This window comes from Tiliqua scincoides, chromosome 2 (assembly GCF_035046505.1).
Source record: "Tiliqua scincoides isolate rTilSci1 chromosome 2, rTilSci1.hap2, whole genome shotgun sequence".
In the NCBI taxonomy this organism is placed as follows: domain Eukaryota; kingdom Metazoa; phylum Chordata; class Lepidosauria; order Squamata; family Scincidae; genus Tiliqua; species Tiliqua scincoides.
This window is the reverse complement of record NC_089822.1, coordinates 30,374,358-30,391,894: the sequence shown is the minus strand read 5'-3', so window position 1 is coordinate 30,391,894 and position 17,537 is coordinate 30,374,358. Positions and strand designations below refer to the sequence as shown.

General features: G+C 44.9%; 1 protein-coding gene across 1 annotated transcript in view; it reads right to left on the bottom strand.

The window, feature by feature from the left end:
- Nucleotides 1–15,764: 15,764 nt before the first annotated feature.
- Nucleotides 15,765–17,537, bottom strand: part of TBCA (tubulin folding cofactor A) — a 41,739-nt gene continuing 39,966 nt past the window's right edge. Inside the window, exon 4 of the mRNA XM_066615916.1 lies at nt 15,765–16,052. Within this exon, the coding sequence (XP_066472013.1) occupies nt 15,972–16,052 (81 nt within the window). The 3' untranslated portion in view covers nt 15,765–15,971. The remainder of the gene's footprint in view (nt 16,053–17,537) is intronic.

The window sequence follows — 17,537 nt, the reverse complement described above, 5'->3', positions numbered from 1 at the left end:
TATTATTATTATTGCCCTTGTTATTCAATTCCTTCTCTTTGGTAGGTTCATTAGCCCCATTGAAATTATCAGATTATTTATTTTTCGCAGATAGGTAGTAGAGAGAGAGAGAGAGAGAGAGAGAGAGAAGCCAGAAAGAGAAACTGAGGCGCATAGATAGAGAGAGAGATGAGAAGGAAGGAAAGAAGGAAGGAAGGAAGGAAGGAAGGAAGGAGATAGATAGATAGATAGATAGATAGATAGATAGATAGATAGATAGATAGATAGATAGATAGATAGATAGATAGATAGATAGATGGCAAAAGTGCAGAGGCTTTGAACACACGAATATGTCGCTTTCTCTCTGGATCCAGCCATTTCTGGGAGCGCAAAGCAACCATCACACCTGCGGGTGTTTCTTAGGAGAGGAAGTCCGGGGTCCCCCATCCCGCGGCCACAGTGGAGAAAGACCATCCCCGGCTTGACGAAGCCCCCTCGGTGCCCTCCTTCGGGCCCATTCCCCGGGTGGCCCTAACGAGCCACGCACATCTTTCTGCGCGAAGTGGGGCCGCTTTCCTGATTTCTATTTGCGGAGGATAAATAATCATCTATCAGGGACTCCGCCCGGTGACAAGGCTCGTAATTGGAATAAAAAGAAAACATCTCATCCTGATCTCCGCTCTAACTAGATCTCGCGCTAATAAGACTGCATCAATCTTGCCCAGCCACAGAAATAAAATAGACAAACAAACAAATTCGCCTCCAACGAGTTAATGCGGTGTATCTGAGTGGAAAGTAGATATTTTCACGCGCTCTGGAGATGAGGAGTGACTTTTAATAAAATCACAAGAAAAACAAATGTAATTCTGTAAGCAATTTCAGAGATCAGCCCCTCTCCCCCTCCCCACCCCCCACTCGCCGCTTGGTTAGCATTCTCCAGCCGTCCGAACCCTTTCTTTGCAAACCCGGTTAGTGCCAGGAATATGACTGTCGCTCAAGGCGGGGACCTTTCGATCCACCTTCCTTTGCTATGGGGGAGGGGGAGGGGGCAGTTCTGGAGGCAACAAGGCTGATTCCACAAGGATGATTTGGGTTGACTTTTCCCCTTCTCCAGCCACCCCTTTCCCTCCCCCCCTCCTGGGCAGCCCCAAGTGCGGCTAATTCGGGGCGTCTCTATTCACTCAATTAGAGAAATCTAAAGAGAAAATCGATCTCCCATCTGCAGAAATGCCAGCTTAACAAATTAGATTCTTGTTTCGTGCAGGTGATTTGGTGACAGTCGGGGAATTAGAAGTAATAAGTTGTTGTGTTGCAGACCCCCTCCCTCCCTCCCTCCCCAGCACCGGCTGCCCCTCCCCTCGCCCCCAGCCCCGGGAGAAGGGCAGCGAGAGCGCCTGGCCGCCCCGCCCCGCCCGGGCTGGCAGCTCCTGCTCCGGCCGAGCAGTCTGCAGGCGAGCCCCGGCCGCATCCCCCGCTGTAATTAGCGCCGCTGCCCTCCATGTGGGCTCGATTAAACCGTGATTTAGCCGCAAGAAATATAATTATGGCTGCAAATAAAATAATCAGCATTGAAGAGCGATTTCCTTAATGAGATGGAGCGGCTGCGCGTCACGGAGCGAAGGGGTCTCATTAGGGGCTGGTAATGAGGCTGGGGGGGCACCGGGACCCGCACACGCCAGCCAGCCGGCCTGCCTGCCTGCCAGCTAGCCAGCCGGAGTGGCTCCGTTTGCCCACCCCGGCCAGCCCTGGCTGCAGGGACCCACCCAGGCCGGCCTGCCCCCTCCTCGAAGGGGGCTTGCAGGGGACCCGGACGCCCCATCCCCGGCCTGGAAGCGACCCAGGACTGGGGGTCCACCGGCAATGGCAGCAGGAGAGGGGCGCCCACGAGACGCCCCTCTGAGGACTGGGGATCCGCCGGCAGTGGCACCAGGCGAGGGGTGCCCACGAGACCCCCCTCTGGCCAAGCTGGCGTGCGGAAGAAAGAGGAGGAGCACGTCAGGGGCCCTGCCACTTGTCCACCCTCCCTCATCAACCCCACCCCGGACGGGTGGAAGGACGAAGGAACGAAGGAAGCACTCCTGCGGGACCCCCACCCAAACCAGAGCCGGGACCTGCCCGCCGTTCCAAGGGCGAAGGGGGGAGGGCCCTGGAGGGCCGCGCCCCAGAGGCTCGAAGGGGCGCCAGTGCCGCGCCAGCCAGTCTGGGAGCCCCCCGGGGGTCCCTCGGCTTCTGTGGCCCGCCCGTTGCGGGCGGCGAAGGTGAAGCAGCACCTGGTGATGACCACGCCCGAAGCCCCTCTCTGGGTCTCAGAGCCTGGCCCGGGAAAGGGGGCTCCAGGTACCTTCCCCACCACTAAGAAGATACCCCCCTCTCGCCATTCCTGCCCTGGTCCGAGCAAGGAGCGAGCGAGCGGGCAAGTGCGCTTCCTTCCCAGACGGGCAGGTCCGCCAGGCAGAGAGCTGGGCTGAAGCACGCGGACCAGACCCCCGTCTCCTCCCTGCAGGCGAAGGGCTGAGCTTTCTCCCTGGCCCCCCAGAACTCTCCACGCCCTGGCTGGCTGGCTGGCTTCTCATCCCTGGCATTGGGCGCGCCACATCCACGTCGTGGGGCTCAAGTGGAAACTCCCACTGAGTTCAAGAGGACTCCCAGTTTCTAAATCCGAGCGGGGGGGGGGAGGGACTATCGAGGGTTTCCCGGTTCAGGTTTTGGAGGAGAGGAAAAGAAATGACCAAGCACTCTGGACCCTGCTAAAGCACCCAAATCACACACCAGGAAGGAGGGATCCAGGCCCCACACCGCCTTGGACTGCTCCTATCGAACCGCAAGAAACCCCGGGGGGCAGGCAAATGCCAGGGAGGATCAGGAGGTGGCTGAAACCATGGCTTCCACCCATCAAAAGAAAGATTTCGTTAGCCACGTGGCTTTTATTTAATTAATACTTTCATTGATCAATTTCATCCTCATCAATTTGCTTCTGAACAAGCCTTCTTGGTTTTAGATGAAGCACAGGCTTCATCACCCAGAAGACTACCTAGCCCCAAAAGACTCACCACCTAAGAAGGCACAGAAACAGCCACTAAGGCACTTTGCTGGGGTGAAGAGAGACACTTGCTCTTCCCCTGCTCTGCTAAGAGGGCAGCCCCTTAAAAAGGGCTTCTTGGCATAGTTAGTAGGGGTGTTCCCTCAAGTGGCCCCCCCTTTGAGAAATGTTGATCAACACTGGGTGGGTGGGGGTCTCAGAGCCAAAGAGCAAACTACCAAGTGTGAGTCAGACAGAGAAAGAGAAGACCACATGAGGGAGGGTGGTGCCAAAGACACAGCAAGGAGGACAGCACCGCAACTGGAAATCTTTTTGCATGGTTGAGTAGATAGAGGAAGGAGAGTTCAAGACCTTGTTGGGTTCAAGGCTTTTTTTTGTTTGTTTTTAATAACAATATATTGCTAATTGTCAGGGAGGCATGTTTTAGTCTCTACCAAATGGGATTTAGGATATTGATCAATGTTGACAAAATGTTGCAGCCCTAGTTGTAGACAATTGTAGCCCATGTTGTAGACAAAATGTTGCAGCCCTAATTAAAGACAGCCAATTGGCAAAAACAGCCGAAGATTCTTGCTTCTCCAACTACGCCTGGTATTTGCAGCCTTGAGCTTCTAATCAGAAAACTCCAGACCTTGGATAGCTCCTGGGTGGTTACTGGCTCTATATAGCCCAGTGGTGTTCTCCAGTCAGAGAGGACTGAATCACAAGAGTCTACATTACTCAGCAGTTCATGATTGGCAGGTGAACATGTGAACTCCTGCATTGGAAGTGAGGTGCAAGAGGCTGCTCACAGTTCCTTGATCTGCAATGGCTTTGCCACACATGTAGGTCACTATTTACTGCTGCAGTCATCCAGTGATGAACACAGTTGTGTAAACTTTCCATGATTAATGAAGCTGGAAGGCACTCCTGCCACCACATGGCAAACAACTACAGTAGATTTTCCTGGCTTTCCTCACCTTCCTAGAAACAGCTGCAGGCTTATCCCTAATCCCCTTTCTTCTCTTCTCTTGATTGGGTTAGGGACCTGAGTGCCAATATGTGGGTTGTGTTAATGCACATCCTATAAACTAAAGCAAAACAATTACAGGTTGACCAATCCTCACGGAACAACTATTTTTATTTTTCATTCTCAAATGTTTAGGTGTGTGTTGTTGTAGCTTGCTTGATCATCCCATAGCAATGAAAATTATGATAAACTATGAAAACACACGCAGAACATTAACTGGGTCAATAGCACTATTGTCACTTCTCTTAAGATGTTACAGTCTCCTTACATACTGTATATGAGAGTTGGTGAAGTAGTCAGAGAAGTGGTTTTCAACCACCTTGCCATTGCACATTGGTGTGCCACAAATGCTCTTCAAGTGTGCCACAGGAGTTTGGGCAAGGGTCATTAATTAGTAGGGCCATTGGGGGTGTGAGCCATACTAATAAATGAGGGTGTGTTTTATAAATGGTCAGAAAACTGATATTGTGCCTTGATGATTCTACCGCTTTGTCAGTGTGCCATGAGATGAAAAAGTTAGAAAATTGCTGGGTTAGAGTATCAGGCAAGGACCTGAGTTCAATTCTCCACAAAACTGTCTGGGTGACCTTAGGCCGGTCATTCTCTCTCAGTTTGGCCTACTCCACAGGGTCTTTGTGAAGATAAAGGATGGACAAAACAATGTGCATGGCCTTGAGTTTCTTGGAAGAAGGGCAGGATAAATATCTCACCCCCACCCCCACCCCAAATCCTCACTTCCAAGAAACCTGGTAGGAACTCCTAGGAACTGGGTGAGTTTCATTTCTTCCTGGATTGAGACTCCAAATGTACACACCAGCATTTCTGAAGATGAAGATAATGATTCATCTGATTGAACTCAGCAGAAGCGGGGAAGGGGGCACAAGAGCTGAGCAAAATGAAGTCCCAGCTACTCTGCTTTCCTGGCATCACCTATTTGGCAGCATACATGCAAAGGAAAAGAACAAAGAAGAGCATAGTGAGCCCAGGCAAGAAGGATCTAAGCAGAAAAAGGAGAGGAAAGGATTCTGTCATTCATCTTGGACCATGCTGTGTCACAGATCATGAAAGAAAGATCATAGTCACCAATGACTAACAGGCCAGAAGACAACCTTGTATATCAAGGCTACAACTATCAAGATTCTGCATTATAATTTTATCACGTTGTGGAACTTCTTAAATATTCTCCCATTTAACTATCCAATCATTTCTCTTTTTTGTTATTTTAATTAGACACAATTAATATCCATTCACAATTGGGATGACATGGTCAGCATAGGGAAGGAGGAGATCCCTCTCACAGTCAGTAGGGGCTGGCTGTAGTTCAGTGATAATCATATGCTTTGCATACAGGAAGTCCCAGCTTTAGTCCTGGCACTTCCAGGGATAGTTGAGAATTACCCCTAGGAAGCCACTGACAGTCTGTGTAGATGCTACTGAGTGTGATGAACTAATGCATGGTCTTTGGCAGCTCCATATAGTCAACAGCATCATATAGTCAACAATAATCTGTTTTGTAATGGTCCTTAGGCATCAAGCCTACCCATTCGGTCCTCCACCAATGCAGCTGAGCTGCTGGAACATGCACTGCATCCTTTTGGGGACGGGGGGGGGGGGAGGGAATCTTGGAGGTCTCTTAGGTAAGGGAAAATTTCTTCCCTTACCCTGGGCTAAGCCAGAACGGGTCTAGTCAGATCTACACCAGCAATTTTTCTGGTACAAATCAGGTGGACCAGCAAAAGCAGATGAAGGCCTGGAGGAGGAATAGGATATCAGCAGAGCAGCTGCTGAAACTGCCTCCTTCCAGCCTTCCTTCTGTCCCAATTCCACTCTGTCTCCTTCCCCTCCCACCCATCCATCCTGCACTGACATATCAGTGTCAGGGGCTGTGGAGGGGCCACTGCCACCACTCGCCACTTGTGGTGGTGGCCCAGTTGCTCGCAACCATGTTTTGCATTTGCAGCAACCAAAGGTACTTTACTCCACCAGAATGCTAGTTCCAGTGGAGTAGGGGCAGCCTAGAATTGAACTGTTTTCACACCTGGAGAGGTTTCAGTTCAAACAAGGGTCAAGTGAATTTTTCAGGAAGTAAATGCCAGGTTTCTGGATGCCTAGGATGAATTTGTTTGCATTTTAGGGAGACAAGGATTTGTGCTGAATGACCAGCAGCAGGAGGCAAGCAAGTGTTGACCTGGCCTGGGAATGCCACCCAGGTCTGCTCTCCTCCCTTTCCATCATACTAGATCTGGAAAGGCATTGAAATTAAAAGGTGCAATTTTTATTGTGCATCAGCAGTGCTGATCTCACTAGACACATAATAGGCAGTGCTCAAGTTTGCAGGGCTCTTCACCCATCGACCTTGCAAAATAGTCCAGCTATTGGGTTACTTAGCAGGCTCTGACAGCAAGCCCAAGGCAATCGTTTCAAGAGATAAGATTTGCACATTATCTCCCCTTGCTTCTGGTTTAGGTCTGATGCACAACTTGTAAAAAACGGGGTGAAGCTTAAGGGATGGCCATAGTTTGGGGACTAAAGGGTGCATTTAGCCCCTTCTGTGCCTCCATTATTTTTGACCAATGCTGGTACTGGCACACCAGAAATATGAGGTCAACCTAAGGGAGCCAGCATATACAGTAGCAGGGTATGTATGTATGTGCCCCCTTTACACTACTGATTCACTTGGGCTTCCCATTCCTATCAGTGCAGTCTGTAATATCACAGAGTTCTCGAGAATCCTTTCAATATAGACAAGGAGCCTGCTCATGCACTGCAAAGCACCAAGTCTGGTCCAAACAAGCTCCCTGCACAGATGTTCTGCTCCTCTTGTATAAAGTCCTCACCAGGTTCTGCCTTACATGATGTTGTGTTACGTGAAAATCCCCTTTTCCCTTCCAAGTTGTGTTTTTATATCTGGTTATGTATTTCGGACTAAAATGCAGGCCTAAAACTTCTCTTACAGGCCACAAAAGAATTAAATCATAAGCTCACTCATTTCTCATGTTGTTGGCAACCTTCAGTCTCAAAAGACTATGGTATAGAGTTCCTTTCTCTAGGGACAAGCAAATGTCTCTGTATGTGTATTGTTTTAACCTAATCAATGTGCCTCCTGATCCAATCAAGCATATGCAAACACCTTGAAGGAGGAGGACTTTGGCAGCAAAGTCTATCACCTATTGTTAACTAAATTAAGCTACATCCAGACTCCAAAATCCAGTAGCAACAGGAAGCAAGCTACCCCCCCCCTCCCCCAGAGTCAGGCTTTGCTGATAGCTGATTTCTGGACCCTTCTACCTCTTTTTTTTTTTTACATACTCCACGTGTACCATTGTGTGTATACTGAGCATGTGCACAGCTCTGGGATATTTCCGGGTCATTCTAGGTCAGCCACAAGCCTTTAAGAGAAAGCTCCAAGCACAGGTCTCTCTCTCTCTCTCTCTGGCTGCCCTCCCAAGGGAGTGGTCCTTCCCAGGACTCTTTCCCATCCAACTGCTCCCCAGGACAGGTAAATATATCTTGCGTCTAAAACTCTTTCCCTTCTTCCCTATCTATTCCTCCCTTCTTCCCCACCTTATGAGTCAGCAAACTGGGTTTAGCAGATTAAGGAACCCCTAAAATCCTTCCCTACAACCTATCTGTTTCTGAATTCCTTTTTGGATGCACCAAACACATAACACATGCAACCACCATAAAAACTAGGTACATTTTTCAAGTACTAGAACCAAGAAATGTGTATTATGTTTACCTTTGTGTGTTTTCCAATAAAAATATAATCCTTTGATTGAAAGTTACCTTTCTCCCAGTCTCCTCTTTAAGCTAAACAAGGGATCTCTTTGCTTTATGCTGTCTTGCTATCCAGCCTGCGATCCTAAAAGGTTTCCAAAAGGCTAATATACTAATTCCCCTAAACAAAACAGCCCTTTTTGGTAACAGTTGTATCTCACTAAGCAGGTGCACTGCACAGAATGAGAGGATGCTCAGTATCACAGAGGCCTCTGATGCTTCCTCTCAGTGAGCTGCAAGGAAGTTGGTGCTAAAAGGGAAGACAGAGAGCAGGACTGAGAGCATCCCTGGGAGAGAAGGACAAGAGTCATGGGGTGATGAGCAGGGAAAAGGGAAAACTACTCCCAGGCTTCCTCACATCCTCCCCCCCCCCCAGCAAACTGGTAGTCCTCCCAGAGAAAATGAGTAGTTGGGACCACAGAAAACAAAGAGTCCACAAACCCCTAGTTAGCAAACTCTGACTTAATGGGCTGGATTTTTCTCAAGGTCACTTTAAGTTATTCCAAACCCCCTTTAAGCATTCTACTTAACTGAGTGGCTAAGAGATGGATTTTTTTGCTCATGTTCCTTCAAGGGTGATAGTGATCACAAAGGGTGATTGCATATTATTAACATCCTTAATTCTTATTAAAAAAAAATCCCTACTCATTTAGTTCAAGGTTTTTGTAATTAATTTTCCATTACACTTGACTTTCACATAATCTGTATAAACTCATCTGTAAATCTATCCTTTTTTTTATACAAGTTGTGTTTGAGGGAGGTGCTCAGTAAGAGTAGATTAAAGCTTCCCAACTTAAAAATAATTTTTCTTAATCAGCTTACGCATCTCTAACACTATCAATTCATAGACACTAAAATTAAGGCTGTCTAAAGAAATCTTAGTTAATCATACAAGACTTAATCTGATCAAGTTGCATTCAAACAAAAATTTTTGAAGAAAAATAAACAGTTTGGATTTAACAGAATACATATAAACATCATCTTAGAGGAGCCAGATTCTTCTGGATGTGAGAGAAGGGGAAATAGTCTTCTAAAGTGTGTGTGTGTGTGTGTGTGTGTGTGTGTGTAAAAGATATTACTATCTTCTAAAAGATGTTGCTCAATTAATCATGGCATTTTAGTTAGTTTTTCATAAATAAGTCAATCCAGTGTATTACTTGTTGCAGTTCTGCCTCAAATACTGTACACATATATTTTGTTTTGACAACAGGGTTCTAGAACGTTCTGTTGGTTGTAAAGAAGCCATTAGTTCTCCATTCATTTCTTGAAGCCCCACCTGGAAATATGGCAGCCCCACAAACAAAGAAGATCTATACAGTCCTGTCAAAACCTATACTTTATGGATACTTTCAGCTATCACTTTCAGTGAAAAATTCCTGTGATGAAATAGTTGTACAGTTGTATTTCTTAGTGCAGGATTTTCCCCTCCAAATTCTGGGGAGTTTCATGTTACAAGGGGGCAGCCAATTAGAGAGCTGGTGGGCAGTGCTAAAGAGGTCACCAGGCCTGAGGAGACTCAGAGCCCAATCCTGGGCTAGATATGCCAGCTTACTGCCAGCACACACTGTTGCAAACATGCTGTAAGGCACGTTTGTGAGGCCTAATGCTAGGCCAGTGCCCATGCTATGCCAGCGCTGGCCGGTGCTGTGCTAGTGCCATGTGGCCAGGCAGGCAGCCTCCACCACTTGGTGGTCACATGGACCACCGAGTCACAGAGAGGAAAGTGGGGGTGGGGGGAGGCAACATTGAGAATGGATGACACCAATGAGATTTACAGACCATATTTGGAAGTTAATGATTCAGGCCTCTCATCTCCCAGGTGCAAAGAACTGACACTAGATACTAGGATCAGGGAACTGTGTCTACAGAGCTACCTGTAGCTCTTGTATAAAAACACACATACATGTTCTTTGATGCTATCTGGCTATAAATGAAAAAACTCAGGTAGTCTTATCACCCCAGAGACTCCTGAGATGTTTCACCATCCAGAGCACCTGAATCATTTGAATGCATCCACCATTTTTGCCCTGTAGTTGTCAACTGCTTGTTCTTATACCTTCATACCTTCCATAAGGTATACTATGGAATACCTTCCATACTACCCCCTTTAATGCTGATTTGTTACAATGCTTTGTCCCAATGCGATTTACATCCTTCTCAATCAGCCCCCATTTCCACAATGGTTCCAGTCATGCTGTTTCACACAGCATTCAGCTCTGAGATAACATCTGCTCCATGCTATTCAAGGTAGTGCTGCATTTAAGAGATTTACATCCTGTCTTTCCTTTCCCCCTTGGGAGGTGCTCAAGATGGTTAACAGCATTTTTTCTACATATTTAGCTATTGTTCCTTCCTTGTTGACCTTTTCCTTTTATCTCAACTGATCAGTAAACAAAGAAACTGGCATTCAGGTTTCCAGCTAATTGGATTTTGACAGTCACTTGCCTCCCAAAAGCAGGAATTCAAGGGATTCAGATGATCTCAGGTGGCTGATCTCAGGTAATACTGATTAATGTCTGCAGATTATAAAAAGAGAGTTCATACACCCCCTTTGAGCCTTTGCCCTGGTCCAACAACAGGTGCATATGTTGCTTCATGGGGGCTTGCCTGCAAACACAAGTAGGTGTGAGTGCAAGGAGTGTGAACCTGGAGTAATGCAAGTATGTAAGAAAGTACCAGAGAAGTCACATTAGTGATTTGTCTTATTACTAGCTTGCTTTTTAACCTATGTGCCATCTTGCCCAACCTACTCCACCTAAACTGTGCTGTTGTTGCACATTTCTTTAAGTAACTATCTTATTCCCTGCCTTTTGCTTGGTGCTCTCCATCCTTTTAAATAAAACATTTTATTGTTACTATTTTAGCCTGCCTGATCTCAGTTCACTGGAGAGGGAGCTGGTTGCTGCTTCTTCCCAGACCACCAGCCTTCAGTATTGCCTGACTTTTAAGGAGATCCCCCAGGGATTTAGGGCTCTCCATTCTTCTGGAGGAGCTTTCCCCAAGGCAGCCTTCTCCTGCCTGGTGGTGGCAGTAAGAATTACCATCCCAGTGTAAAGCAACCTGTCTTTTCCTGAAACTGGGGAATGGGTGTCAGTTGCTGGGCAGACATAGTGTGCAATGTCTAACTACCATTTAATTTTTCAAAACATACTAGGTGGTCTTAAGCAAGGGATTCCCAGTTGCCCAGCTGCAATACAGGAAACTGACTACTCTGCTAACAAGCAGGGTTGGTGAAAAGATCGAAGGAGCACTTTGAACCCAGAAAGCACAATACAAATGTGAAGGCGTATCACAGTGCTGGGGGCTGGGGATATGAATAGGCCCTCAGTTTGGCTGTACTTGTCGTAAGAGGCGACTGAACAGCCACCAGGTAGATGGGACTCGTTAGCCTGGGAAGGCAGCTCATCTGAGAGAAGGAAAACTCTGATCCCAAACCTCCACTACCTTGTGGCTATATCCAGTTATGGAAAAGGCTTCAGGAGTCAACCTCAAGGCAAAATCCGGAGCCAGAGTCCCTGAGGCAGTTCATGGCTGAACACAGTCATGTTCTGGCAACTCCAGCAACGTCGCTGGAACCAACCGTATTGGCTTCTGCCTTTCCATTGGACCATTTCAGCGACGTGGAGAGGGGGGATTTGCTGCATGGGAAACAGTCTATCCTCCATATCTACTTTACCCAGGCTTTGCGCACTGGAGAGGACACTGTTCCAGAACCATCATTCAGAGCGCAATACCATAGTCTTCCGAGACTGAAGGATGCCAACAAGGCATCACAGTGCTGCTATACATGCTCCAGGGGAATCAGTGTGGCAAGCACAGGAGGATGCTTCCATTAGGAAGCATCTTCAAGATGCTGGGGTAATGGGCATGAGGTCATTCACCACTCCTCTGCATCATGCCAGGACTACTCCAAAGTTGGCTGTTCTTTTTTGCTGTCTCAGCAGATCACACAAGATCAAAGTTCAGCATTTTTTCCTGACAGAAGATCCCTTTCCTTTCACAGCTGTAGGCTGGCTCAATGAAATTAAAAAGGTATAAATAAAGCTATGGTTTCATAGTCAAGTTCTCTTTTTTAGTATTACTATGATCCATGCAGAAGGATCCTTACACAGAACTGCAGTCTTGCCTGCAAAACAGATGCAACTTTTCAAATCAAGGTTTTCTTGTTCGTTCTAAGTATTGATCCAAAATAAGCAAACAATGAACAATTGAGCCCAAATTCTATGCTTGCTTTGGAGCATTAATTTCAAAGCAAAGAGCTAATTCTTATAATGGCCCACTTAAAACGGAAAGGGAGGAGGGAACGCACATGGAGCTTCAGCCTTGAACATTTAATTATGGCACACTTGTGCATAGCATCTATCAGTAACAGAATTCCCATGGATATGAGGACTGATTCCTAATTCTCCAGAAGAGACAGCGCTCAGAGGAGCCACTTACATCTGCAACACAGTCTGTGTAAGACAGAGATCTGTTCCTTACAGCCCTCCAGCTAAGGAGACAGTACCTCATTAGATGCATGGGCTGGGGAATTAAAGGGGTCATTGCACACAATATTAATACAGTTATTTCTGGCAAAGCTAAGAATAAGCATGGTCTTCCCACCAGGCAGTGACCAGAGATGGCAGGGAATAACTGGTTGGATAGTTGTATTTGAGAATAGCTGTGCTTTTTCTTACACACAGCAGTATTCTTTTTCTATTACAAAATGTTCCCAATTTCTGAAAGCTCTAAAAAGCCAAGACCAACCACAAAAATACAAAGGGAAAAAATAGCAAGCTGTATTATGCACATAACCATTTTCTTTTCTTACAGATTTCAACCCACATTTTACAGGTGCAGCTTAAGGGGTACAGCTTTTGTTGGGATATAGTATTTCAGAGTGGAAATGGGAGATTGAGGATTCCATCATTAATGTATCTCCATATACAGTATATTAGGATGTTATTGATCTTTCCCTTGTTGTTCATGGATAACACTAAATGATATTGCAATCCTACCTGCGTATAAGGTAGAAAGGTATAAGGCTCTGCTGAATACAATGGGACTTATTTTCAAGTAATCATATATAACACTGCAGTACGAGATCTCTTTCCGCTGACATACTAGTTTTGTACATGAAGGATCTCTCACTGTTTTTGTTGCTCTGTTCAGCAGGATGACATGCCATTGAGAGAGATGCACACTCAACTCCTTTACCCCATACAATGATGGTCCAGTCAAAAGCATTGTCTGAATCAGCCCTTTGTGCTTAGAGGTTCAGTTCCAACTCAGCTTCAAGGCAAAACTTGGGTTCAGTTCAAGTTCACTGAAAAACACTCTAAACTTTGGATTTAGGTTCAGATTCAGTTTGATGACTCACAGATAAAACTGATGGGCAGCATGTGGCTTGAATGATTTGTTAGAATCCTGGTTTTATTTCTAGAATTTGCAACCATTGTCTCTATAAATCTATGGTGCAGCCATGTTTAGAATACCACATGCAGCTTTGATTGCCACACTTCAAGCAGGAAATTGTAGAACTGGAAACTGTGCAAAAGTGGACAAGCAAAATGATCAGAAGTCTGTCTGGAAAACCTTCTGTATGAGACTGGGGTATCGCATTTCAGGGTTTGCAGCTTAGGGGAAAAAAGGAAATGAAGGGGGACATGACTGAGACCTTCAAAATTACACGTGGTGTGGAGTGAAGCTTTATCTCCCTCTCCCACAATACCAGAACCAGGAATAATTCATTGAAATTGACTGACAGGAGATTTAGGATAGACAAAAGACAGTTCTGTACTTTTTCACAAAGTACATAATTTGTTGAATTCATTGTCATAAGATGGGATGAAGGCCACTAGCTTGGATGGCTTTAAAAGGGGATTAGACTAATTCATGGAAGTCAGGTCTATCAGTAGTTAGTAGTTATGGCTACAGTATATAGTACCTCTAGATTAGTCATCCAGCCTTGGAATATAAGTTGCAGGGAACCAATGGTGAAAGAGAAGTATGACTTTTTCTTGATTGTGGACTTCTCAGAGGCAACTGCTTAGCCACTAGACTAGAGGATACAGAAAGCTGGACTAAATGGGCCTTTCACCTGATCCAGTAGGGATTTTCTTAAGTTCTAGCCCAGGGGTGTCCAAAGTTTTTGGCAGGAGGACCACATCATCTCTCTGACACTGTGTTGGGGGCCAGGGAAGAAAATAATTAATTTACATTTAAAATTTGAATAAATTTACATAAGTTTATATAAAAGACTATATTAAAGATGAACTTATATAAATGAATGATGGTCTTGCCATAGCTCAAGGCCTATAAAAGGCCTTGCACAAAGCAAAGCCAGCCTTTTCACTGCTGCTGCATCACAGATGTGAAACAGCAAGCAGTGGAGGGAGCCCTCACCCCACAGCTCATGCAAGAGGTCAAACAGTTGCCCTCAAACTGAGAGCAGTTGCATCAGGCCAGTGTGGGCTCCAGCAAGTCTCCAGAGGGCCAGAGGCTCACTGGAAACTGGGGGCTCCCTGAGGGTCACATTGGGTGTCCTCGAGGGCCACAAGTGGGCCCAGGGCCGGGGTTTGGGCACCCCTGTTCTAGCCCATTGCAGTTGCAGAAATACTGTATTTCAGAAAGCTCAAAGTATTTCTACCTTCAACTTTATTCTAGTCCAGTGGTTTCCAAACTGGTGGGTCATGACCCACCAGGAGAATTGGAAGAAGGTCTTTCCCGCTTAAGGGGAATGATTCAGAAATGGATGCCCCAATGCTGCCACAGTAATAGCTCTGAGGTCAGAGCTATTTGCAGCAGCAGGGAGGCCCAGTGAGGAGGCTGCAAGCCTCCTGGACACTTCTGGAAGCCAGCATGACCTCCAGGTACATGTAAAAGCCCCTTGGTCCCAGTGCCACTGCGATTGCTGCCCTACCCCACAAATACTTACTGCAGTCTCAAAATTCGAGTACGACTTTGAGAACCATTGTTCTAGTCCACTCTAGTCTAAGAGTTGCTAAGAGCTAACACAAACTTTCTACACTTTGAAGTAACAATTTCAGAGTAAGAACAATATGGCAAGCAGTCACACTCTGTTATTTAAATACTTATATGCATATGTAATAAAATCTTTAGCTTTTTATCAGGCATTACACAAGTCATGGCTTGTGCTAACCATAGTTTAGAACCCAAGCCAGGATCTGAACCATGATTTAGAACTGATACAGACTTTCATTTTCTGTCCATTCAACGCAAAACTTAAGTTCATGCCTGTCACAAAGTAGCAGCCATTTCTAGATATACACCATAATGCATGTTTGACAATTTAGAAATCCCATTCAAACTATGTAGTTAGCTGCCTGGAAATTCCTACAGAAGATGTTAGTTAAAAGAAACTTCATGTGCACAATTTTAAAAATACAAGTAATTTCCCCATCACTTGTTTCATGATAAAAGCTTAAAAGTCTTTCTTCAAACTAGACTTCTTTTCCCCCCAGCCTTTGTGCTTATAATATCAACACATCCCTGCCTGCACATATCATTTGTAAGCATGTCTGCAAGCACAAGCATTAATCTATACACAGACAGCTGATTCCAACAATCCTCCTTGGAAGGAATCTGTATAAATTCATAGAGATGTAATGTGTGACATGGAGCTTATACATATATAATGTATGCATAAATAGGGACTCACCCTGTATTTCTGGGTTTAGACATATAGGAACTGGTGTACTGCTTCCCTATGCAAGTCTTACAGTGAAAAATACTCCAAACTGATGTGATCTTTCTATTTCCATTCAAGAAAATATTAGTCACTGGATCTCTCTACAATACATTATAAATTAAACCGTCCAACACATTTCTTCTTAGATTTGAACCACTGCTTCTGTTATACTATAGATCCTAAGCTGTAGACTTCAAAGTAACAGTTGAAAACATGAACAACTAATGTGCTCTACCTATAGATGAATATAAAAAAGATCACACACATTTTCAGACGCGATCATTTATTCAGCAAATTTTCCAGAAAGAAAAGTCATGTTATTTGCATAAAAGATCCTCGAAGTATGTTATAACTCTCAACATTACTTGAAGAGTAATGCAGCAATGGCTAAACATTACATGCAGCAATGGCTAAATATTAGTGAAGTGTAGCAATGGACCCAATACCAAGGCATAAATGAAGTCGTGATCAATCTAGGCTTCTAACTTTACTGATTCCAGGATTGAACGTGCATCTTTATATTCTTCAGCTTCTTCTAACTCTTTTTCATTTTCCTGAAAGAAAACAAGCAAAACAATTAGCATAAAACGTCCACTTCTCACTGCAATACTTTGAGAACTAGAAAATATTTTTTTCCCTTTTAGAATCTTTGCATAAATAATCATTATCCTGCAAAGACTGAATCTTTAGGCAGGTGAGAATTGCACCAAACTGAGTACTAACAGCCTATATCAGGATGAAACTTTTTTCATTTCAAATATCAAATAGCTTAATTTTTTTAAAGAATATTTGTTAAAGTTTGCTTCCAAAGTATACCCATTCCACAGAGGAAATAATATTCTACAGATCTATGTCAGACTGATTACTATAATTCCAACTTGTCCCATGAAAGGAATGCTTAGTACAAAGAACACTAATAGTTCAAAGGAACAACAGAAAATGACAAAGTGAAGAGCTGAAATTTCCACTTTTAGCTGAAGACTGAGAAATCAATATTTCCTCCTCTGCAAGATCATTAGAGAAAGATCCAAATCTTTTAAATGAAATTCTGACTATATCATTTCAATTCACAAAATGGTGCCAATTATAAATTAATCAACTATGGTGAAATAAAAAAGAAATCTGCACAATCTTATGTATAGAAAAATGAGATTTAAAAAAATGGATGTTCATGCCCCAGGGAAATGCATATAATACAGTATATATTCCTGCCTTCATAAAATATGAATGCTTTGTGCAACTTAAAATGACAATTTTGCACTTTCAAAGAACAAGAGGAAATGAAAGTCTCCCCTCAAAGTTCCTTTAAATTTCTACAAGATTAAAAACTAAATAGAATACTAAATAGAATATAAAAAATACTGAAAAACCTCTAGGTCCCCCAAAGCAAGGTGGTGTGTAGGTTACACAACATATGGTTTCCCAACATTTATTTCTGCATCTGAACCAATCACAAGATGCCAATGCTCTATTTCATATATGCCCTACAATTTTTAATGTAGACAGAATGAATTCAATTATGCAGTTGATACTTAACAGCCCAATCCTGCAATGGCGCTGGAAGCCTTTCGCTGCAACCCGTGGGAGAGTTTTGGCTGCTGCAGGTCTCCTCAGAGTAAGGGAACATTTGTCCCTTTGCCCAGGGGTAAGCCCTCACAGCCAATATGGGGTAACTTAGACTTGCACCAGCTCAAACACTGGGGCAAGTCCACATTTACTGGGGAAGGTGGATCAGGTCCAGGCCATGGCCAATCCTGCTCTCCTCCCAGGTGTGATCTGCTCTCCACCTTGCCCATGTCACCGTCCTGTTCCACCCACCCCTCCCACATTTCACCCTCCCCCACCACATTCAATTCCCTCCATGGGCTTACCTGCTCTAGTGTATTTTCATGGGTCCACTGGTGCACAGGAGACCACTGGTCTCCCCACCACTGTGCCTGATTTGCTAGTTGGCGGAGGCTAATTTACATCACCTGTGAAGCAGCCTCTGCAGGTGCAATGCTACTTACACCAGCAGGGGAAGGGGGTAGGATTGGGGT